Source organism: Muntiacus reevesi, chromosome 7 (assembly GCF_963930625.1).
Source record: "Muntiacus reevesi chromosome 7, mMunRee1.1, whole genome shotgun sequence".
Lineage (NCBI taxonomy): Eukaryota > Metazoa > Chordata > Mammalia > Artiodactyla > Cervidae > Muntiacus > Muntiacus reevesi.
The window spans coordinates 97,358,769-97,382,392 of record NC_089255.1 but is presented as its reverse complement, the minus strand read 5'-3'; the positions used below and the strand labels follow the sequence as shown (position 1 = coordinate 97,382,392).

The window sequence follows — 23,624 nt, the reverse complement described above, 5'->3', positions numbered from 1 at the left end:
CAGACCCTCAGACCTACTTGGCTGGAGAAGATAGTTATGACGCCATTTCTGTAAAAAATAGGAAAAAACTACAGCATATAAATTTTATGTACTGGTATGTTTACAGGAAAAAATGGCAGTAATGACAGACTTTATTTTCTTGGGCTCCAAAATCACTGTGAACAGTGACTGCAGTCATGAAATTAAAAGACGCTCTTTGGAGAAAAGCTATGACAGACCTAGACAGCATATTAAAAAGCAGAGACATCACTCTGCCAACAAAGGTCCATACAGTCAAAGCTATGGTTTTTCCAGCAGTCATGGATGGATGTGAGAGTTGGACCATAAAGAAAGATGAGTGCTAAAGAACGGATGCTTTTGAACTGTGGTGTTGGAGAAGACTCTTGAGAGTCCCTTGGACTGCAAGGAGATCCAACCAGTCACTTCTAAACGAAATCAACCCTCAATGTTAGTGGAAGGACTTATGCTGGAGCTGAAGCTCCAATATTTTGGCCACCTGATGCAAACAGCCAACTCACTATAAAAGACCCTGATGTTGGGAAGGATTGAAGGCAGGAGGAGAAGGGGATGACAGAGGATGAGATCTTTGGATGGCATCAACAACTCAATGGACATGATTTTAAGCAAACTCAGGAAGATAGTGAAGGACAGGGGGGCCTGCTGTGCTGCATTTCATGGAATCACAAAGAGTCGGACATTACTTAGCGACTGGACAACATTTATCAGTATAGACAGGTGTGAATGATCATGGGCTAAATGGTTAACATCAGTTACCACAGGGAGGCAGTATCACTTTTTTGCATGCATCTCTTTTCTAGGCCATAATTCTGGTTTTTTCCTCCCACAATGAAAAAAACTGAAGAAAAAGACTACAGTGAATGTTCTCATTTTGGATGTTTCTCAGCATGAAACGGACAGAGCCCTACAGACCCCTGCGTCTTCTGGTGCCAGTCCTCGCGGATGAGGTTGGAGGTGTGTATGACAACCCGGAGGCCTTCCTCATACAGCAGCAGCATCATTTTCCTTTAAGAGCAGAAAAAGGAACAAGCAGCATTAGCAGTACTCTCAGACACCTTTCCAGTGCAAACGCAATAGGTAAAAAACTCTTACATCACCCAAACTTCAAAATGTATAGTCTCCATTTCTTCTATACATTATCAAAGTCCGCTCAAGTGACAGGTGGAAAGCCACCTTCCAAAATGCTCGGAGTGCCGGATGGCTGAAGTGAACTTCTGCTCCGCCCCGCTCACGTGGCCAGCCTGGCCCCTCACCATCTGCTCTGCATCACCTTTCACTATGAGGGACAAGAGCAACCTGCTTGCTCAGTGTTTTCAGGGTCTGGTCACAACCTTGCGCTACACTCTGGCTACCTAGCGTTAAAACAAAACCACACAGAAGGCTGCAACAGAATAAATTAGAAACTCAAAGAGTATACTGCATATAGGTAAGTGCAGGCTCATGGACCTGGTCTCAGCACTCATCAGTGTGGATGTGTGCAGTAGACCGAAATGACAAACGCACTTCCTACTGTGGGATGCAGTTTAAGTTTGAAAGATGCCTCATTTTCAAGTGACTGATCTTTTTTTGTCTTCAGGCAAGGCTTTATTGGGGCCCCTGCTACAGCAGAGGGGAGTGAGAACAAATAACCACTGAACTTTCTTCATACTCCATAGACACCAGACTAGTCAGGAGCCTGAACCTGGGCTGGAGGTGAGTCTTGTCTTTTCTTTTCCCTTGACTCAAATCAGCTCTTGAGATTCCTTTCTTTCAGATGGGGCTTCCCCAGTCATCAGACTATTTCTCTTAGTTGAATTCCAGGGAGGGGAGAGGGAACAGTACACAGATAGGAGGTTCCCATCTGAGGCTGGAAGACCTAAGCACCTCTGTTTATCACTTGGAAACCACATGATGCCAAGGAAACATTGAACACCCCGGGTCATTCTGTGTGGTTAAGCCTCAGCTTCTCACTTGTAACATGAAGGACCAATCCTCTGTTCACCTCACAGGGCTGCTGTGATGATAATACGCGATACGCTTTTCGCTTAACTTAAAGTGTTCCATGTGTGTGTTCCCTCTATGCTTCAATGACCTGCTTTACTTTGTCATCTGCTACGAGATGATTCTTGGCCTCTTGATGGTTTTCTGATTATTTCAGGAACCTAAATTCTCTCTCCCACACCCAGCTAGAGTTTCATTCAAGGCAGTAACTCTGCTTTATTTCCACTGAGGCCAAAATGCTACTTAATGTTTACTGATGGAAGTCAGTTTACACCTGGGGAAAAAAAATGAACCACTAGAAAAACAACCTGAATACTATTTAGATAGAATGGAGTTAGCATTAAAAAACATACAAAAGCATATAAAAACAGAGAATAAGATTTAGTTCTTACAAAAAAAAAAAATTTAAGCTGGCAAACAGTAAATTAAAGCAAAGCTGGAGAAAGACAGCTGTTGAGCCAATCTTCCTCCCACTTATGAGATGTGCTTCCTGAAGCCTCTACAAATTTACATACACAGTTGCCAAATTAGTAGCTAGTTTTAATTAACAATAAGCCAGTTATGAATTCATGATGTAAGTTTTACAAATATTTCCATTAGTCAAAGCATCATTTACAGGGAAAATCACACACCAATGTCAGTGAATCCTATTAAACAGCACCAAGGACTGCTCTAAGGGGAGCCATGTTAATCTTCTCATAGACCAAGTGGCGTGTCCCAAGAAGGTCAGAGTTAAAAATGGATAAAAACACACAAAACGAGGTCTCCCTGGAGGAGTGCTGACCTGCATATTATCTGGTAAGCTGTGTAGGGAGCAAAAGCAACGTTTCTCACGTTTCAAGCTGTTCCCTCACAGGGTAAAGCAAGCTAATATCTGTGGAGCATTTATTAAAAGACGCTTGCTCCTTGGAAGGAAAACTATGACAAATCTAGACAGCGTATTAAAAAGCAGAGACGTGACTTGCCAACAAGGGCTCATACACTCAAAGCTATGGTTTTTCCAGTAGTCATGTATGGATGTGAGAGTTGGACCATTGAGGAAGGTTGGGTGCCATAGAATTGATGCTTTTGAACTGTGGTGGTGGAGAAGACTCTTGAGAGTCCCTTGGACTGCAAGGAGATCCAATCAGTCAATCCTAAAAGAAATCAGTACTGAATATTCATTGGAAGGACTGATGCTGAAGCTCCAACATCTTGGTCACCTGGTGCGAAGAACTGACTCACTGGAAAAGACCATGATGCTGGGAAAGTTTGAAAGCGAGAGGAGAAGGGGATGACAGAGGATGAGAAGGTTGGATAGCATCATCGACTCAACAAACATGAATTTGAGCAAACTCCAGGAGATAGTGGAGGACAGAGGAGCCTGGCATGCTGCAGTCCATGGGGTTACAAAGAGTCGGACACAACTTAGTGATTGAACAACAGCAATTTATGTGCCAGGCATCTAATGCTAGCATGCTAAACCCCACCTAATCCAGAGGAGGCACTATCATTCCCATTTTATAATGCAAGTGCAGACTCCGTGGCTGGGAGAGGTCACGAGCACCATCCAGGGTCCCACATGAACCAGAAGCAGCGCTTACTGGGATCACATGTCTTGCACGCAGCAATCCTTGGGCACGGCTTCCCCAGTGGGGAGTGGGCTGCAGCTACTTCATGTTTCTGGGGCAGGGGCGGGCGAGGCTAGGTCGGGGCAGCCCAGGTGAGAGAGGGGACCGCATCCTGAGGGGAAGGAGGAAGGCTTCCTACAGCCCAGAGGGTAGCCCTGCGCCCAGCTACCGGCCGTATCTGATGCTTCTCCCCCCATGGATTCTCGGGGCCTGGAAGGGGCCTTCGCTCCCAGCTCTATGGGCCAACAGAAAGCCTCAGCATTCTAAAGCACCAGGAGATACATCCCAAGACGGCAGGGCATCTGGGAAGGACGGATGGAACGCGTTCACTGTCGCCAAGAGGACCATGAGCTCACGGAGGACGGGCTGCGTCTTGTCACTTCCAGATCCTCCATGACACAGGTGCAGGTAAGACTGTGTGACCCCAGAGACCCCGGGGAGTCACCGTGGCAGCTCCACTCTGTTGGGGGGGGGCCCACACCTTACCAGGACCTGAGGCCTCCCTCCATTGGTAATTCATGTTTGTCTGCCTCTCTCACCCAAAGACTGAAAGCTGCAAGGACAAAAGTCAGTCCATCTCAAAATGCTTTATATCCCCTTGAGCTGGGCTTCAAGGGCATAATAGATTTAATGAATAATTTTTAACACATTTTAAAATGAGCAACTGAAGTAATTTCAAGACATGAGCTCAATCTCCTACAAGATACTGGCATTTTAACAAGAGGTAAACTACTCACACTACAGGGTGAGGGAATGGTTCTACCACCATTACTTCCCCAGGCACTTGCCGCTCTGAATGAGGAACGCTCCTGGGTTTAACCTGCAAAATGCCTGTGTTGGCGGGGAAAGGAGGAATGGACTTTCAAAGTGTGTGTCGCTGGGATGGGGGGGTGTGTGTGGGGGGGTGTGACTGGCAGGATGGAACTTGCAAAGTGTGTGTGTGTTGTGTGTATGTGGCCGGGGGGATGGGCCAAAGGAAACAGACTTAATTTTACCCGTGAGGAAGCAACGGAAGTGGTTAAGGGAATTCCCTGGCAGCCCAGTGGTTAAGACTGCACTTCCACTACAGGGGACACATCCTACATGCCACATGGCCAAAAATAAAAAAAATTAAAAACTAAAAAAAGATAAAATAAAAAACTTAAGAAAAAAGCAAACTAAGAACCTAAGCAAAAATAAACAGTCCTAATCCTGCCTCCAACACTGACTGGAGGAGAACTGCCTATTGACTTGGGGGCTCTAATCTAGAAAATGAAGACAAAGGACCAAGCAATTTTTTGGGAAAAAAAGGGAAGGACAGCCCCACTGCCTCACGTGTTACTGTGGCAGACCCAGGCCAGCCCAGCACTCTGTCCCTCCGGGCCCCAGGCGCTCCCACGATTACTTGCCAACACAGTAAGCGTGTAGCGTGAATGTGCCCGAGAAAAGCTGATTGCCGGCTTGGAACGTGCGTCCCGCACAGGAACCCAGCACCGCAGGCCTAGCGAACCGGGATCCACAAGACTGACAGGGCGTGCTGAATGTATTTCCGAATCGGGAAGGTATTTAGGCTGAATTCCAGCTAAGGGGGGGACAAGGGTCCATCCAGTGGGGCCCGTTCCGGGCAGGATGTCGACCCAGGACAGCTGACTGCTGCTGCCCACCAGCCTCTCCCGTGGAGAAGCTGCAGGAGCCCAAGACACCTGTCCAGTCTATTCAGTGCTGTTTGCATCCTGGGCTGAAATCAGTCTCCTGTGAGCTCTATGCCGTGTAAAGAACAATTGATTCCCCAGCGATACAGGTACTTGAGATCACTCTCAACCCCTCCATTACACTAAAGCTACCACTTAGGCACGGTCAGTAAATGCAGCAACGTTTACATAAGAGCATCTAAACCAGATGACGTGGGGTAGATAGGCGTCCTTTACAAAGTGGCTCAAGGCTTTCTGCTCTGGTTCCTTTCTGAAAAGAGGCTGGCAAAGTATAGCTTTAAGCTTACAGAGCAAATGATGAACACATGCCCTCATTTTTGGCATAATATCCGAAAACAGTGGTCACTGCAAGACTCGGGCCAAACACTTCCACCTACCAGCTTCCTTGTTGCCTTAGGAACAGGAGGAACAGGTGCCCAAAGGGACAAGCCTGAAGCAGCAGGCGATCTGTTTCCACTGCTGGTCCAGAAGCAAGATGAGGCTGTCACACTCAGAAGAGCGTGACATATTTCTAGATAAATTTGATTTACAAAAACAATGAAATGAAGGCAACCATGCCTTATTCTTTTCTGAGCTAGAGAACCAATTATGTAAAAGAGCTCCATAAGAGTTTTAAGATGCAACTAAAACGGGAGTCAAGCTGGTATGCCATGAAGGAAGACAAAAGTTTCTCCCGCCTATGGCTTGCAATGTCTCAGACACCACCCTAAGAGAATTTTCTGAGATGTCCTAAAGCAGGACAGGCACCAGTCTCTCAGGGTGACAACTTCTTGCAAAATAGTTTTTCTTTTAATCACAGCACAGAGCTGACCTAACAATAATCTATTTGCTGCAACTGAGAATCTTACAAAACTCACAGGGCTTTCTTTAAACCAGGGGAATCTTCACGCATGTGACGACCATGGTTCTACAGCCACTCGCAACCACGGACCACAGACCACAACCTATCCCTGCCTCCGCCCCCCCAGGGGAAGAGAGCAGAAACCACATCACAGATTCAGACGTCATGTCCAGAGCCGCCCCCCTGGTACCGGGTCTCAAGACTGTCAGGAAAACTCCACTTCCTCCACTTCCTGACAGCTTTCCCCTCAACAAAACTGTCACATGTGCATCCCCTTTAAGAGTAATTTCTGAAGAGCATCATTCGATCTTTTAAACTCATATCCTCCCCCATTTCATAAAAATTGCTTACGTGTGGTGTGTTCCAAATGCAATATCCAACTTTGCCTAGGATAAAAAAGAGGTCAAGTCATTAAAAACAAACAAAAACAAACAAACAAAAAAACCTTAATACCCATATCCATTGAAAATAAAATTAGAAAAGATCCAGTTCAATTTTTTAACTTTTTACTGCCCTCTAGTGGGTAAGCCTTTGATCACCAAGAGCCTTTACAACAACAGCATCCAGGGAGGCTTATTTAAAAACAACTTTTGTTCTTAAGTTACCCAGAATGATTCAATACATGCTGCATTTTTAATTACAGTAATTAGAAGAAAGAAGGAAAATCTCTTTAGTTGTCAGAAAACTAGTGAAAGCAAATGAGATTCTACGCAGTTTTAAAATTAGACATTTGGCTCATACAAGTACACCCAATAAGTTTTCCAAGCATATTTTAAAGAAACATTGAAAGTGGTGGTGATATGGAAACATTATGATACTAAAACAAAAGTTTTCTTGTATTTTTAACATAACAAGTGTTGACAGTAAAGATAATACATTATATCCATTTTCATGTTACAAAATGATAATTTTACAAACTGGGCTAGTAGGTGAGGGAGTAAAACATTTTATCTAACATCTGGTATAGCAAGACCTTAATTAAGCAGAATATGCCTCAATATGAAAAAATTAAATAGAGATATCAAAAACAGCTTAGTAGCTAGGAATTCTGTGTATAGACAGGCCCCAGTCCTTTCTTCACAGCTTTGTATAACTTTGGAAAAATACTCGACTCTCTAAACCTTGTCTTTCTCCTCTTTGAAATGAGAGCATTGCTAAGGGGTTCTGGGAGTTGTTAGGAATAAGTTGGAGAAGTACACTTAAGGTGGTTAGGAAAAGCAGCTGGATGGAGTGAGCGCTCTGCAAACGGAAGCAAGACTATCAGAGTGCACCCCGCCCGCTCTCTCCAGACGGGCCTGGGGCAGCGACGGGCACCCGGAGCACCTGGGCGAGGAGGACACAGCCCGTCTTGGCGATGCTCACGGACAGGGGGCTGTGTTTACCAGCCTCACAAACTCAGGGTAAGCGTGGGCAGGAAGGGGTAATTCATGTCCTGTTGCTAATCGAAGAAGAGATGACTGACAGCCTTGCGTTAGTCTCAGGAGTGCAGCAGTGACTCAGCTCTGCACGTGTACATACATGTGTGTGTAAGGTCCTTCGTGTATATGCATGTGCATGGTATATATGTGTGTGTATAGATATATATTCCTTTTCAGGTTTTTTCCCCTCATAGGTTATTACTATAAAATACTGAGTATAGTTCCCTGTGCTATACAGCAGGTCCTTGTTGGTCATCTATTTTGTATACAGTAGTTACAGTGGTCATGTGTGGATGTGAGAGTTGGACCATAAAGAAGGCTGAGTGCCAAAGAATTGATGCTTTTGAACTGTGGTGTCGGAGAAGGCTCTTGAGGGTCTCTTGGACTGCAAGGAGATCAAATCAGTCCATCCTAAAGGCAATCAAGCCTGAATATTCACTGGAAGGACTGATGTTGAAGCTCCAATACTTTGGCCACCTGATGCGAAGAACTGACTCACTGGAAAAGACCCCGATGCTGGGAAAGACTGAAGGTGGGGGAAGAACGGGACGACAGAGGATGAGACGGTTGGGCGGCATCACCAACTCGATGGACACGAGTCTGAGTAAGCTCCAGGAGTTTGTGATGGACAGGGAAGCCTGGTGTGCAGCAGTCCATGGGGTCGAAAGGAATCGAATAGGACTGAGCAACTGAATTGAACACAGGTTTGGAAGACAAGGCTCTTTACGCCCTCTAGTGGCTTCCTTGAAGCACGCTACCACCTCTCCTAAACTTTTCAGTACATGTGAAAAACACTTTGTATTTCCATCGATTTTATTGATGGTTGCCAGGATTCCTGTGTCATTTATTTTCTGCCCATTTGAAGTGCTATCCTACTTCAGTTTAACCTCTGCTGTCTTTGGAAACAAATGCAAAACAGATTTTAGGCAACTGCTAATCAAAGGAGGATCTTGTGCAGAAGGCGAGCCTAAACAGTGATGGTTAAAGAGATGGAATGATTTAAAACTCCAAATACATAAAGTACAGTGAGTTAAATCACAGGAAAAACGTTGTGAGATGGGTTTAAAATTGATCAGATTGAGATTTCTCACTGTTTTTATCTTTAAAATAATACACACACACAGTTAATATTCCACAGCTGAAGAATGATAAAACAACTGTGAGCTGGAATTCTTTAATCTTGCATGAATGGAAGAAAAAGGACATTAGAAAGTAAATGGAAAATAAAAATAATCAGATTCTATGTAATTTACCCTTGTCTCTGTACTCCAAGAGTCCAAGTCCTGAGTCAACTGCACTAAGCTATTGGCCAAGAGAGAAAAGGGCCATGAAAAGATTCATTCATCAAGCTGCTGAGGAATGGACTGACCCACCTGCTCATACAGGAAAAGGTACACATTCACCAGCCACTTGAGAACCACCACAGGAAGGAAATCATCAACATTCCTTAATTCTTACAGAAAATGTCACACATCAAAAGACCCTTTCAAACATGGAGTCTAAAACAATGAGTCCAAAGGAAACTCCATGTACTGACTGGAAAGTATCAGGACAAAATTACAGGGATGTAGAAAGAAACAGAAAAACTGAGGCCAGGAGGAGAAGAGGGCGACAGAGGACGAGATGGTTGTGTGGCATCAGGTCTGAGCTAACTCTGGGAGACAGTGAAGGACAGGGAAGCCTGGCGTGCGGCAGTCCACGGGGTGGCAAAGAGCTGGACACGACTGAGCGACTGGACGACAGGAAAGCAGCTGGGCAGCAGCCTTCGCTCCACCGCCTCTCTGCTTTGGTGCCCGCAAAACAAGGCTGTTATGAGACCAGTGACTGCCCCTCCTGGGACCTGAATCACATACATGCGCAAGTCGCGAGGCAGTTTTCTAACAGGCTGGGTTTCAGTCTGAGTCTCTCTAGTATCAGGTGATTCTTGCGAAAAGAACTAGGGGCATGACATCCCGCCTGGTTTAGGGCTTAGGACTTCGCCTTCCAGTGCAGGGCGTGTGGGTTTCACCCCTGTTCGGAGAGCTAAGATCTCACAAGCTTTGCTGCCTAAAAAAGCAGAACGTAAACAACAGAAGCGATACTGTAACAAATTCAATAAAAACTTGAAAAATGGTCCACATTTAAAAAAACAAGTCTTTAAAAAGGACCTAAGGGCTGTGGGTAAAATGTCAATGGCAGCTAACATAAGGTAGGTGGTCACAATAAAAACTACCAGTTTGAAGCTGCCCTCACAGAAACTGCCACTGAACTGACTCCAGAGAACCTGCTCCACGTTGAAACCTCCGTTTCCAGAGGGCCATGGACAAAAGAGATGCCAACCAGCGGACTGGCAGCTTGTGAAAGATAGGGAACCCTTGATACCCCAGGTACAGCTGAAGAAAGCAAATGCTGGAACCTGAAAGAGAAAACTAGGAAGATGAAATACATGACTTCAAACCCGAGAACAACTGACACCAGCAAGGAGGCTGTGCGACTCCGGAGCGGAAAGCGAGAACCAAGGCGGACGGCGGGGAAAGAAGGCCGTGTCCGCGCGGCCAGGCCACAGTGCCCAGGTATCTGGGGACATGCTGTGTGAAGGCTTTTTTTTTTTTTTTTTGAGAAGATTAACATTTAAATCAATGAATTTGAGCAAATTCCAGGACACAGGGGAAGACAGAGGAGGCTGGCATGCTACAGTCCATGGGTCACGAAAACTCAGACACAACTTAGTGACTGAAGAGCAACATTTAAATCAGTGGACTGTAAGGAAAGGAGATTACCCTCCAGAATGTTCGTGAGCCTTAGTCAGTCAGTTGAAGTTGTTAAGAGAAAAAAAAAAATTGAAAGACCGGTTCCCACAGGAACAGGGAATCAGTTTCCAGTCGGTCTCTGAACCCAAACGGTAACATCAGCGCTTCTCGAGGTGTCCAGCCCACCCTGCCGATGTTGGACTTGCCAGCCCACACAATCACGTGAGCCAGCTCTTCTACAGTAAACGTCTCTACAAATTCACACACAGGTACAACCTCACAGGCTCTGTTTCTCTGGAGACACAGACTAATTACAGAGAAACTGGGTCAACATAGAGAAAAAGCTTTCCACCACGAGGGTTACCCACAGACAGGACAGGCGACCTCAGGAATATTTAAGCCAAGGCTGGACAGACGCCTACTGGTGATGCTGGAGAGGATTCCTGCATCCGGAGGGTGGACACACTGCCGGCCCAACTTCCCTCTAGCTCTCGGCCGAAGCGAGATCGCGAACGGCAACAAGCAGCTTACCTGGCAGAGGCTGACATTCCCGTGAGGCTTGGCCTCGGCAACGAGGTGAGCCTTTGCTTCCCGTTTGTCGCCATGCACAAGCAGGACTGGCTTCTTCCTGGAAGGAGATCACAGGTATTTGAAACCCCTCATTCATGAACTTGGTCTGGTGCCCAGTGAAGGAGGGCTGACCACCGACCGATGTGAGTCCGGCCTGTGTGGTGACTGAGTGCAGGGCCAGCACAGGGCAAGTGATCACTTTGCTAAGTGGTTACCTTTATAAGGGGGCCCCATGGCCTGATCCTGAATCTCTGCAGTGACCCAGAGGGGCTGGGACTATCCAAAGTCCTTCAGTAATTATCTTCTTTGGCCCAAAAGGACGCATCATCAGTTCTGTGTTATTAGATTAAGAGATACACACTTATTGTTGTCGAGTGTGATGCTCTTTTCTTTCCCTTGTTTTGGACCAAACAATAGGTCACTTCCTCACTAGCCATCCATTCATTAAACACCTGCTGTGAGCGAGGCCTGCACCACATCCCCAAGATACAAGAGTGAAAGGGCCCAGGTCTACGCATGTGGATTCACTAGGAGGTAGTTATATTTCAGTGAAACAGAGCCCAATGTGCATTAAAAACACCTTATTTTTCAATTCAAAAGGACAATATATTCTGCAGGAGCACTGTTTACAACAGCCGAGACATGGAGCGACCCAAGTGTCCATCGATAGAGGAGTGGATGAAGAAGACGTGGTACCTATATACCGTGGGATATCACTCAGCCATGAAAAAAAAGAAATAATGTCATTGGCAGCAACATGGATGGACCTAGAGAGATTCACTCTGAGTGAAGAAAGTCAGAGAAGGAGAAATACAGTATGACATCCCTTATATGTGGAATCTAAAAAGAAATGATACAAGTGAGCTTAACTTACAAAACTGAAGGAGACTTACAGACTTAGAAAAGGAACTTACCGTGGCTGGAGGCGGGGAAGAGATAGTTAGGGAGTTTGGCAAGGTCATGTACACAGTGCTATATTCAACATGGGTAACAAGGACCAACTGTATAGCACATGGAACTCTACTCAATGTTACGTGTCAGCCTGGATGGGAGGCTGGTTTGGGAGAGAATGAATACATGTATATGTCTGGCTGAGTCCCTTCACTGTTCAACGTGAAACTACCACAACATTATTAATTGGCTATACCCCAATACAAAATAAGAAGTTTAAAGTTTGAAAAAAAAATATTCTGCAGTAATAGATTAAAAAGGCTTTTAAGAGAGCCATGATCTACTCTGGTTAGTTCGAAGTGACATAATCCTTAGAAGTCAATATATTTTTACAAGCTCGCCCAACAAAACAAAAATTGGATTTTTCTCCAACAAGCAATCAAGGAAGATGAACAACTTCCACGGTCATCAGTCACATGCAGAACGATTCTGTCATACAGGAAGGGACAACGCTCAACTAAAGAGAAACATGACAGAAAACACTCGTCCGGGACTAATGCCTAACCCCTAACAGCTTTATGCTAATATGTTTGGGAAAATAAAACAAAGAAACACATCTTCTCAGTTGCTTTCTACCTGGAACAAATTTTCTGTTTTGCAACCAGAAAAACACTACAGAGAATAATGTAATAGATAACCACAACTCTACCGTCCAGAAACTGTTTGTTATCAGATCATGAGGTTTTCTTTTTTAAAAAAAGATTAAACATTACTGACAGAAGTAGTAGTCTTCATTAATTACTTCAAATTGGCATGTGCGCGCTCAGTTTTCGACCCCATGGACTGTAGCCTGCCAGGAACCTCTGCCCATGGGATTCTCCAGGCAAGAATACTGGAGTCGGTTGCCATTTCCTCCTCCAGGGGATCTTTTTGACCCAGGGATTAAACTGGCCTCCCCGGCATTGGCAGGCAGATTCTTTCACTGAAACACCAGGGAAGCCTCACTTCAAATTTATCAGTGTTCTAAAAACTATCACAAAAAGGCTGCATGATGGTTAAGTTTGTGTGCCAACTTCACGGGGCCAAGAGGGCCCAGATAAAACATTATTTCTGGGTGTGTCTGCGAGGGCGTTTCTGGATACCATGCGCATCTGAACTGGTGGCTCAGGAAAGCAGATCACCCTCCCTGATGTGAATAGGCATCGCCCCGTCCTCTGAACGGGCTGGAGAAATTTCTCTCAGATTTGTGTGCATGTATGCTCAGTTGTGTCCAGCTCTTTGCAACTCCATGGACTGTAGCCCGCCAGGCTCCTCTGGCCATGGAACTTTCCAGGCCAGAATACTGGAGTAGGTATCTTCCTGACCAAGGACTGAACCCGAGTCTCCTGCACTGCAGGGGGACCCTTTCCCACTGAGCCGCCCGGGAAGCCCTGGTTTAAATCGCTATTTCCGTCTTTCTGTCACATGCAGCTGCGACTCATCTTACACGTTATGCGTTTGAGTGTCAAAGCTGTTTGGGGAGTTTCAACAGCGTTCTGTCTATAGGGCTTCCCTGGTGGCACTGATGGTAGAGAGTCTGTCTGCAGTGCAGAAGACCAGGATTCAATCCCTGGGTCGGGATACCCTAGAGAAGGCCATGATGACCCACTCCACTGTTCTTGCCTGGAGAGTTCCATGGACAGAGGAGCCTGGTGGACTACAGCCCATGGGGTCACACAGAGTCGGACACGACTGAGTCACACACACACACCCACACACACACAATTATTAACGAAAGTTCACGCAGTCTGATGTGCTCAATGCAACATGGACTTTTGAGGATCCTGACAACCATTTTCCTGCATGTGTATCCCTCTACTTTACTTGCTGCTACAGGATTCTGCCAAGTGGATGTACTGGAAACGGGACAGGTGGCATGTCACCATGCAATGGGATCTTTATTTGGTCTGCACTGCCTAACCTCACCTCCATATCTGCATCACAGAAGGCCCTATGACTCCTGTATTAACTTCTGGGCTATAGGAAGAATCACCTGTGAAACGAGAGGGACTCAAACAAACAAACAAAAAGAAAAACAAAACAACCACCCAGCATCAAAGTGCTAAGTGAAGTGCTGTCTTACTGGTCAAGAACGAAGGTGGCAAGGACCTTTTCCTTCCTATGAGCACTGGACCTAAAATTCTTTTATTCAGGTTGAAATTTATCCTACCCTACTTCTGGACAGAACAGAGGGACATGCTAAGATCTGTATTAAGAAGGCTTAATAGTTTAGAATTGTAGTTTAGAATAGATTTTTTTTAAAAAAGGCTGCTTTCCCATTTTAATAATGTTATAAAGATTTCAATAGTTTCAAAAGAAATATTCAAAGAAAGATGGACAGCAGGTGCCTGAGAAACACAGACCTTGTGTTTTCAAGTTCCATTAGTTAGAATTTTGACGTCATCCATCATTCTGCAGAACTCACCTGAACTCTGGTGGATATTGTCTTACGAGCCAGTCCACGTCAAAGCAGTAGTTAAACTAGATGGGAGGAAAGAAAAGATGTCACGGGCAATTCAGAAAAGCAGTTCATAAGGAGAACTGTCAACTTACTGAACTCAAAGAGAATCTAAACCAATCATGAACTACACACACTGTTATTTATAAACCTGGACCATCATGCTGCAATACTCACAAACCTAAAATACATGCTGAGGGGAATACATGGCTTAAAGGTTCTGAGTCAGTGGGGGAGCGCCTGAGAAAACAGAAAATTATCTCTGCACACTTTGGCAGCATCTGTATTTAGTTGGTCAAAAAGCTACTTTGGGTTTTTCCATAATGTAGTGAAGGGGCTTCCCTAGTGGCTCAGATGGTAAAGAATCTGCCTGCAATGCCAGAGACCCTGGGCTGAGAAGATCCCCTGGAGAAGGGGGAACCTCTCAGTTGCAATGTGTGCAATCTATTGAGTTAGGTTTGTAAACAGGTGTCTGGAATTGGACATTCACTACAGGCTTATCAGGCTACAAGTTCTGGACCAGGCTTACCTATGGGTGTCCTCCCCACGCCTGGGTAATCCCTGGCCCCTCTCCTGAACATAACGACTTCATCCTAGCTGGGAGAACACACACAAATTCACCCCATGTTCCACCTGGAGACCAGGATTTCTGCCGCCAAGCAGAACGTGAAGCACACAGGAAGCTTTGCCTTCTTTAGGGACAAGACCTTGTTCTATCTGCTGGAAAGCCTGGCACCTTAAGGTGAGTTATCAACACAAAGGGACCAGGCCTGTCAGGCAGGAGCAATCAAACATGCCGACACATCTACAACCAAAACTTTTCCTCGCTTCTCTTTGGAGGGTGTAGGAAATTTCTCATTTATTTCTCTAAATCAAATCAAACTTGATGTGGCCCTCATCTCTCTACCCACACCTCCCAAGGAGCTGCACCAGAGTCCCATGAGATTATCAGCATGCCAGAGAGAAGTCCCCCAGGGTGGAATTTCCAGGATGATTTCCTGGCCAGTCAGGAAACCGAGAGTCAGAAGCCCCGGTGAGTGTGCATCCATGTTCCAGGCTGACGGATCCCACAACCGCAGTGCTGGGTGCTGGCCTCCAGGTAGGTGCCACCTTGGGGACCCTGCACGGGACTGACCCAGCGGTCCCACGCTCATTTTCCTACAGAGTGGTTTATGTGTTCCCCTCCCATCCAAAGACCAAACTGGAAACTCACCTGAGCTGAAGAAACAAGTGTCCCAAAGAGAGGAGATAAAATATCTGAAAAGACAAAACATCAAATTCATATTTTTGATAAAAATTACCTAATAACGATCACAGTTGACTTATTAAACAGTCACTGACGAGCAGAATTTGGCTTAGAAAACAGTGCACTGAAGAGTTACTATGAGGCTAGACTTTAATGTTCTAGAAAATTCAAGAGAAAATTTCCCTGGGCTGGTAATATTTATCATGTATCACTATTATTTAACCAAACATAATGGTTTGGTTGGAAATCAAACATAATGGAAAAAAATCAAGATCCACAACTTTAGAACTGGATGACTGGTCAATTTTAGAAACTGTCAATGAGAACGATGATGATACACATCCTTCCTTTTTCCAAATCTCTTATTAATTAAAAAAATTTTTTTCTTCTTCTATTTTTGGGCCACATGTGACTTGTGGAATCTTAGTTCCCTGACCCAGGACTGAAGCCACGCCCCCTGCAGGGGAGCAGAGTGCCTTATCCAGTGGGCCATCAGGAAAGGGAAGCTCTGGAAGCTTCTGTCTTAAAGGGAGAGTTGAACAATCAAAGAGAAATCACAATATGTTGTTTCCCCATTTCCTCCCACTGCAGCCCCTCTTTCTACCTTTCTGAATTATCTGAAGTTCCTCTTCCTCCACGAGATCTTCTAAACAACCTACAATTATGGCATTTGCTGGTGTGGGATACCATAGGAGCAAGCATTTCATGCCAGAATGAAACTGCAAGCCACTCAGTTGTGTCCGACTCTTTGCAAACCCATGGACTATACAGTCCATGGAATTCTCCAGGCCAGGATACTGGACTGGGTAGCATTTCCCTTCTCCAGGGAATATTCTCAACCCAGGAATAGAACCCTGGTCTCCCACTTTGCAGGCGGATTCTTTACCAGCTGAGCCACAAGGGAAGCCATGATGTCAGAATGCCTGCATTCAAATCCCAGTTCAACCATATTCCTGTGACCCTGGGCAGGTTTATTCAACTTCTCTGCAGATCGGTCATGGATTCAAGGAGGACAACTGTTAGCATCTACTCACAAGGCCACTATGAGAATTAAAGATCACCTATATAATCCACATAAAAGTTGCTATCATAAATGTTACCTCCCCTTCCTTCGTATCTTGGTGCTAACAGCTAGTGTCATCAGTTTATTATATATAGCAAATCCTTGCATAGCTCTCTATTTCCTGTTTCAATCTCTCTCAATATGACACTGAAATCTATCTTACATTTCCTCAGAGCAGGCAGACATTTGCAGAAAGAAAAAATGTTTAAACAACTTGTAGAATCAAAGTCTTTATAGTATGGAATTAAATACACTAACATTTATACATCACACACAAGATGTATTGGTTTGGCCAAAAAGTTTGTTCAGGGACTCCGCAAGGTGTTACAGAAAATCCTGAAGGAAATTTTTGGTCAATTACACATTTGATATATGATTAAAATACTATTCACAGTGAACACAATCTGTTCTTGAATGTGGGCAAGAAAGGCACTGTGAAATAAGGGTGACAATGTTTGTTTTGTATACATGCTATGTACGTACATGCTGTGCTGGGCACTTTAGGTGTTTTCTCCCCCAGCCCCGTTTTCTTTTTTCTGAATCCCCAATTTAAAGGTGAGTAAACTAAAACTCTGAAGAATGTTTGGTCCTTTGTTTGCTGAAGCTCTAATACTTTGACCATATGACTTGAAGAACTGACTCATTGGGAAAGACCCTGATGCTGGAAAAGACTGAAGGCAGGAGGAGAAGGGGATGAGATGACAGAGGATGAGATGGTTGGATGGCATCACTGACTCAATGGACATTAGTTTGAGTAAATTCTGGGAGTTGGTGATGGACAGGGAGGCCTGGTGTGCTGCGGTCCATGGGGTTGCAGGGAGTCAGAACAACAACAAAGGTCCTTTGTCAATTACCAACACAGCAGGCAAATGCTGAGGCCGGGATTCAAGTCTTGTGTCCAGGATTCTAGGGCTCCTGCCGGCCTCTTAAAGGTAAGCCTTGTTTCCTCTCTGCACCGGATACTTGTGACCACAGGTGCGGCGGGGAGCGTGGGGTGTTTCCTCACAGACCCATCCTCCAGACACCAGCTGCCTGTCCTACAACTGAACTAAATTCTGACACCATCCACCTGGCGCTGGCATTGGACCCCACAGATGAAGGGCTGCCCCCATCTCAGGCTCAGAGGCCAATCAGGAGCCCAGACCCCTGTACTTTTAAGCTACACCCACCACCCCTCTCCTTGGGTTTGATAATTTGCGCAGTGCCTCAGAGAACTCATGAAGGCCCTTTATTCACCAGATCACCAGTTTTTTATAAAAGGATACAACTTGGGAACAGCCAGAGGAAGCCGTGCACAGGCCTGGGTATGGAGGAGGGGCTCGCCACACCCCTTCCAGGTGCACCCAGGCCCAGCACCTCCTGTATACACCAACCTGGAAGCTCTGCCAACCTCTGAAGGGAGGTTTTCGGTTTGTTTTTTTAAATGGAGGCTTCATTGCACAGGCAAGACTAATCATTGGCCACTAGTGATTGATTGAACCTCTCCCCAGAGGTGGGGGTTAGGGCTGAAAGTTCCAACTTTAACCCCAAGGTTGGTTCCCCAGGCAACCAGCCCCTTCCCCCCATTCCTAGAGGCATTCCAAAAGTCTCTGCATTAAAAAAACAGGTGGGGTTGAAGGGCTCCTTAGGAATAACAAAATACACTCCTTTCACCTTTAATTACTTTGGAGCTATTTCAGGAACCTGGGACAAAAAAAAAACAACAAACCAAAAAACCCAACTATAAGGAGGGAAGACCAAATATCTATATATATCACAATATCACACAGATGTTCCCTGGAGATAGAAACCAAAGACCAGGGCACTCTTGTTTTCACCCAGAACCAAACCCAGGCTTTCACACAGTGGTCCTCAAACTCGCTCAGGCAATAGAATTCCCCGAAAGGCTTCTGAAAACAGACTGCAGGGCCAGGCTCCCAGAGTCTGATGCAAGGAATCTGGAGGGGAGGCTGAGAACTGGCACTTTTAATAAGCTCCAGGGGACCTGATGCTCTGGTCCAAGGGAACTAACTACTGCTGATAATTACTGGCTACTTTCTTGATAAAGTGTTACCGGATCAAGTTCAACCTTTACAAGTGAAGCAACGCTAAGCACTGTCTGAAGGCTTCCACCAGGCTGGTGCACAGCCGTGGTCCCCAACCCTTTCGGCATCAGGGACTGATTTTGTGGAAGACAATTTTTCCACGGACTGGAGTGGGGGAGTTTCCAGATGACTCAAGCGCATGACATTTACTGTGCACTTTATTTCTACTGTTATGACATCAGCTCCACCTCAAATCATCAGCCATTAGATACTAGAGGTTGGGGACCCCTGATCTACTGGGCTGTGGAAAGCAGCCACTGGTTTCCTGACCTAAGTAAACAGTTTGCTGTCAAACAAATCCATCTGCCTGTGAAAATGGTTATTTTCCCCTAAGAGTGGCTCAGAAGCACTCCTGGAGGTCCTTCCTAGGCCGCCCTACGGTCTGACCGAGGGGGACCCCCCCAACGCAGTGAGGGCTCCCGTTCTCCAGCTTCACTCACCCTTGATGTGGAGGGCTCCCGCGTTATACTTGGGCTTAATCCCCGAGACTCTCGTGAGGTAGAACTGGAAGGGGTTCCCTTCATCCAGCAAGTCCCAGACATCCTGGCCTTCCCCTGACGTTTCCTGCTCATCTTCCTCCTCCAGGAGCCCACGGCTGGTGGGGGGGCTGTGAGGCCCAGCTCCCCGGGCCGCACAGTCCCTGGGAGAAGGGGGGCCTTTCTCCTCTTTGACCCTCGAGGCCTTCGCCTGCTCCTGCTGCAGCTCTCGAGGCAGTTCATCCTCACTGCTGGACAGACACCAGCCCAGGTCCTCCTGGGAACCACTCTTCTGTCTTTTGCAAGGTGAAGCTTCTGAAACTGAGTCTGCGGTGCTGAATTTCACGGGCTCCAGCTTCCTCCTGTGGGCGGCTTTCCGAGCCTCGGAGCAGGTATACTTAGGCTGCCCGGTGGCCCCCTGCCTGGCGTGGGGGAGGAGAGAGGCAGATGGCTTGTCCAGCTGTGGTTTCTCCTCCTCACTTTCATCACTACTGGATATCGTCCACTTCCCATAATTGCCTTCCTGGGACGCCATGCTTCTGGAAAAGAAAGGCAAAAATCTTGTTATTTCCCATTCACCAGTTTCCAGGTGGCACTAATGGTAAAGAAGACGCCTGCCAATGCAGGAGACATAAGAGACAAAAAGAAGTGGGATTCGATCCCTGGGTCGGGAAGGTCCCCTGGAGGAGGGCAGGGCAACCCACTGCAGTATTCTCCCCTGGAGAATTCCACGGACAGAGGAGACTGGCAGGCTACACTCCATAGAGTCGCACAGACACTGGCAAACTCATTCTCTTGCTCTCAAATTCCGTGTCCTGAGCTATTAGGACACACATACAGCACACCTGACCTTAGCAGATGCTGAGCTGTTTTTGCTAACATCAGCTGCTATGTGGGTGTTCAGGGCACATGAGCAGAATCTGCCATGAGAACCTGGCAAATAAAGTGACAGCAGAAACCCTGCTCACCTTCTCCCCTTGTCTTTCCATCTGGATCTTGATAAATGCCTGGGTGGTGTCTGGCACAGCACAGGTCTAACATCACTCTCTGGGTAAGGGATGGCAGTAGAATCAGAATTACAACCCACGTGTGCTGACTCTAAGATCTGATATTTATCATTTGGGTCATCAAAGTACAGTGTTTCCCAAAGTGGAGATGACTGGGACCTGACATTAACATCTCATTATGAAACTACCTCTCTTTTCCATTCCTATCCAATCCCTCAGCTTAATCAAGGAGGAGGTTGTTTGTAGAAATGCCTTTAATCCTGCTTTTGAAAAAACAACGGGCTTTGGATTCTTCTGCAGGCACCAGTAACACTTTGGTTTAATGTGAGCAGGAGGTATCTAACGGCTCCATGACATTTACAGTAACTAAAGTTTACTTCTTAAAGACAGTTTTTACGTAAAAGTGGGTTCAAATAAAAACATTAAGCAAATAGAGGTATAGCTGTTGCTGTTAAGTCGCTTCAGTCGTGGCCAACTCTGTGTGACCTCAGACGGCAGTCCACCAGGCGCCCCCGTCCCTGGGATTCTCCAGGCAAGAGCACTGGAGTGGGTTGCCATTGCCTCCTCCAAGACCATAGCTGTTGAGAGTAAGACAAAACTGGGGAAGTAACCAACGACTGATGCCGAAGCTGAAACTCCAATACTTTGGCCACCTCATGCAAAGAGCTGACTCATTGGAAAAGATTCTGATGCTGGGAAAGATTGAAGGTAGGAGGAGAAGGGGACGACAGAGGATGAGATGGCTGGATGGCATCACCGACTCGATGGACATGAGTCTGAGTGGACCCTGGGAGTTGGTGATGGACAGGGAGGCCTGGAGTGCTGCGATTCATGCGGTCACAAAGAGTCGGACAAGACTGAGCGACTGAACTGAACTGAACCAACCACATTAATGAAATTCGGCAAACACCGCATTAAGCTACTATGCCAAGGAGGGTAGAAACCTAAAGAAACTCTACCACCAAATGCCAACTCATAACATCAGTGTCTATTTGATACTAAAAAAAATTTGTGACTGCGAATGTATACTCCTCTTAAAGCTGCTAGCTCCTCCTCTCCCCCTACCATCCCAGTCCCAGCTGAGCTATCTGTTTTACACTTCCAGCTGCTTCTCATAGAGCTTGCAAACCATCAGGAGGGCGTGGGAATCAATTTCAACTGAGGCCAGGTGTGGCCAGTAGTGGGCAAATATGGACTCCAATATAAAATCCAGTCATTACTAGGTGGTAAACATGCACTTGGGCTTGTTACATAACTGCTCAGCCTCAATTTTCTCCTCTGAAAATGGGTATCAGATCTACCTCCCTGAGTTTGTTTGTCCAGAAAATGTTTATTGAGCAGTTACTATGTGCCAAGCTCTGGGAATAAGAAATTAATAGCATAGAAACAGCTTCCGCCTTAGGAAAGGTTATACTTCAGGGAGAAAGAAACAGACAGGAACAAAAATAGCCAAGAAGACCAAGATATCTTTACAAATATTCATTATACTTCATAGGTATGAGAAAGTAACACAGATGCCTTTACCTTGTAATATCCTGAATTTAACATTTAACTGAGCGCCGAAAGAAGAAAAGAAATCAGCCAAATAAAGTGGAGGTGGGAAAGAAAAGTATTCCAAGCGAAAGAACCCAATCTGCAAAGGCCAGGCCAGAAGAAGGCTGCAGTAACTCCAGAAAACAGACCCGGACCTGGGTAAGGGAGACAGGGAGATGGTCCAAGGTGAAGGCGTATGGCAGGAATAAGGAGTTAGGTTACAGATTCTGGATTTTACTCGATGAACAGTAGGGCTACACTAAAGGGGAGTACCTTGTCCGATTTACTTCTAAAATATTCGGCTCCCCCCCGCCCCCCCCCAAAAAATTCGGCTCTCGACAACTCTGTGTCTCAACATCCTCTGGTAGGAGAAGGGGACGACAGAGTATGAGATGGTTGGACGGCATCACCGACTCAACGGACCTGATTTGAGCAAACTCGGGGAGCTGGTGATGGACAGGGAAGACTGGCTGCTGCTGTCCATGGGGTCGCAAAGAGATGGACACGCGCGAGAGACTGAACAACAACAGCTCTGCCCGGAGAACGGTCTGAGGGGGACAGAAGGGGAAGGAGACGGCTCCTGCGGGGGCCCTGGGGGCTGGAGAAGGCGCAGGGGAGGCAGCGAAGGGCGCGGAGGCGGAGGTACACGGAAAAAGAGAGAACAGCCGCTAACTTTCCTGAGTTTGCCTCGGGCCGGGGACGGCTCCGCCGCGCGCCCCCTCACCTCACGCTCGCAAGTCTCACCGCTGGGAGCAGCACGACGGCTCCCTCTGACCGGGAACAGCACAGAGCGAGCGCCGGCGCGCTCGCCAACGGCCGAAGACGCCCGCCCGCCCGTCCACCGAGGCCAGAGTAAGAACCCGCGGAGGAGAGCTCCCGGCGGACTCCGGTCTCCCCTCAGGGCGGACTCCGGCCCCCTCAGAGGAGGCCGCCGAGGCCCAGGAGGGCCCTACCTGGGCGCTCCGCTGCCCTCCGGACCCGCCTCCAAGCCCGCTGGCCCGTGAGGACGCGCCGGACCCGGGCTTCCCGCGCACCGGGCCGGGACGAGAGGAGGCGCAGCGCTCCCGCCGCGGCCTCCGCAGGTTTAGCGCCCGAAGTCCCCGAGCGCGCGTCCGCCCGGGACCCCGCTCCGTCTCCCGAGCTCGCGCATGCGCGCAATTCAAACCCGCCGGCCCGGCGCGCGCCGCGTGGCCCCGCCCCTGCCCCTGCCCCTTCCGGGACGCGCGCCACTGGGTCCTAAACCCCGCCGGGTCACCCGGGGACCGCCGTGGGCTCCTCAGAGTGGGGCGGCGAGGAGTCCCGTCCGCCTTTACCTGTCCTCTCGCCGCCTGGCCGCGGCTGACAAAAGCAGGAGAAAGGAGGAAAAGTTTCCCTCTTTCCTCGTAGCTGATCTGCAAAATACATCCTCTTCAGAAGATTAGGGAGAATCTCCTAATTTCAGGCTCCCGGAGCTCGAGGCAGGAGGGTTTCTTTTCAAAGGGAGAGAGGATCAGCTGAGAGGTTAGAGGAAGCTGAAGCCTGAGACCAGTGTTCCGGCTTCTCCTGGGGCACAGACTGTAAACCCTGTTGTAAGAAGAAAGGCTAAATGAGCTTCCTCAGACTCAACCTCGAATATTGGTTTCTTTGTTAAAGCAGGTGTGTGTGTGTGCCTCTGTGTGTGTGTTGCCTTATTAATCTTCCTGATTTGCCAGGAGAGGGGTCTGAGATAAACTCTTGCAAAATGGAACCCTCGCCCTATCCCTTGCATTTAGTAAGGAGTTTGCCATGGAGTCTGGACTCAGTGCTCTTGATACCGGTCTTGTAATTTCCTCCCCTCCCAGAAAGCTGGATGAAATAACTTGATGGAAACTTTCTAAGGGTTCACTTGGTTTACTGAACGTCTGGTTTGTACCAGGCACAGGTCTTAGTGCTAGGCTCCTTTTATGCTTTGTTCACACTCTTTTTGTGTCTCTCATGATGCCTAGCATAGT

The 23,624-nt window shown here is 47.0% G+C and overlaps 1 protein-coding gene across 5 annotated transcripts in view; it reads right to left on the bottom strand.

Moving 5' to 3' along the window:
* Positions 1–22,785, bottom strand: part of TDP1 (tyrosyl-DNA phosphodiesterase 1) — a 74,271-nt gene extending 51,486 nt beyond the window's left edge. For 3 of the 5 annotated variants that reach the window (XM_065941427.1, XM_065941429.1, XM_065941431.1), the window contains exons 1-7: positions 22,608–22,785; positions 19,079–19,653; positions 15,459–15,502; positions 14,213–14,268; positions 10,819–10,915; positions 6,492–6,526; positions 931–1,023 (exon numbers count right to left, since the gene is read on the bottom strand). In XM_065941427.1, coding sequence (XP_065797499.1) covers positions 931–1,023; positions 6,492–6,526; positions 10,819–10,915; positions 14,213–14,268; positions 15,459–15,502; positions 19,079–19,649 — 896 coding nt within the window. In that variant the 5' untranslated portion in view covers positions 19,650–19,653; positions 22,608–22,785. Of the gene's footprint in view, positions 1–930; positions 1,024–6,491; positions 6,527–10,818; positions 10,916–14,212; positions 14,269–15,458; positions 15,503–19,078; positions 19,654–22,398; positions 22,512–22,607 lie in introns of those variants that run through there. The other 2 variants (XM_065941428.1, XM_065941430.1) reach the window with 2 other exon arrangements.
* Between the last annotated feature and the right edge of the window lie 839 nt (positions 22,786–23,624).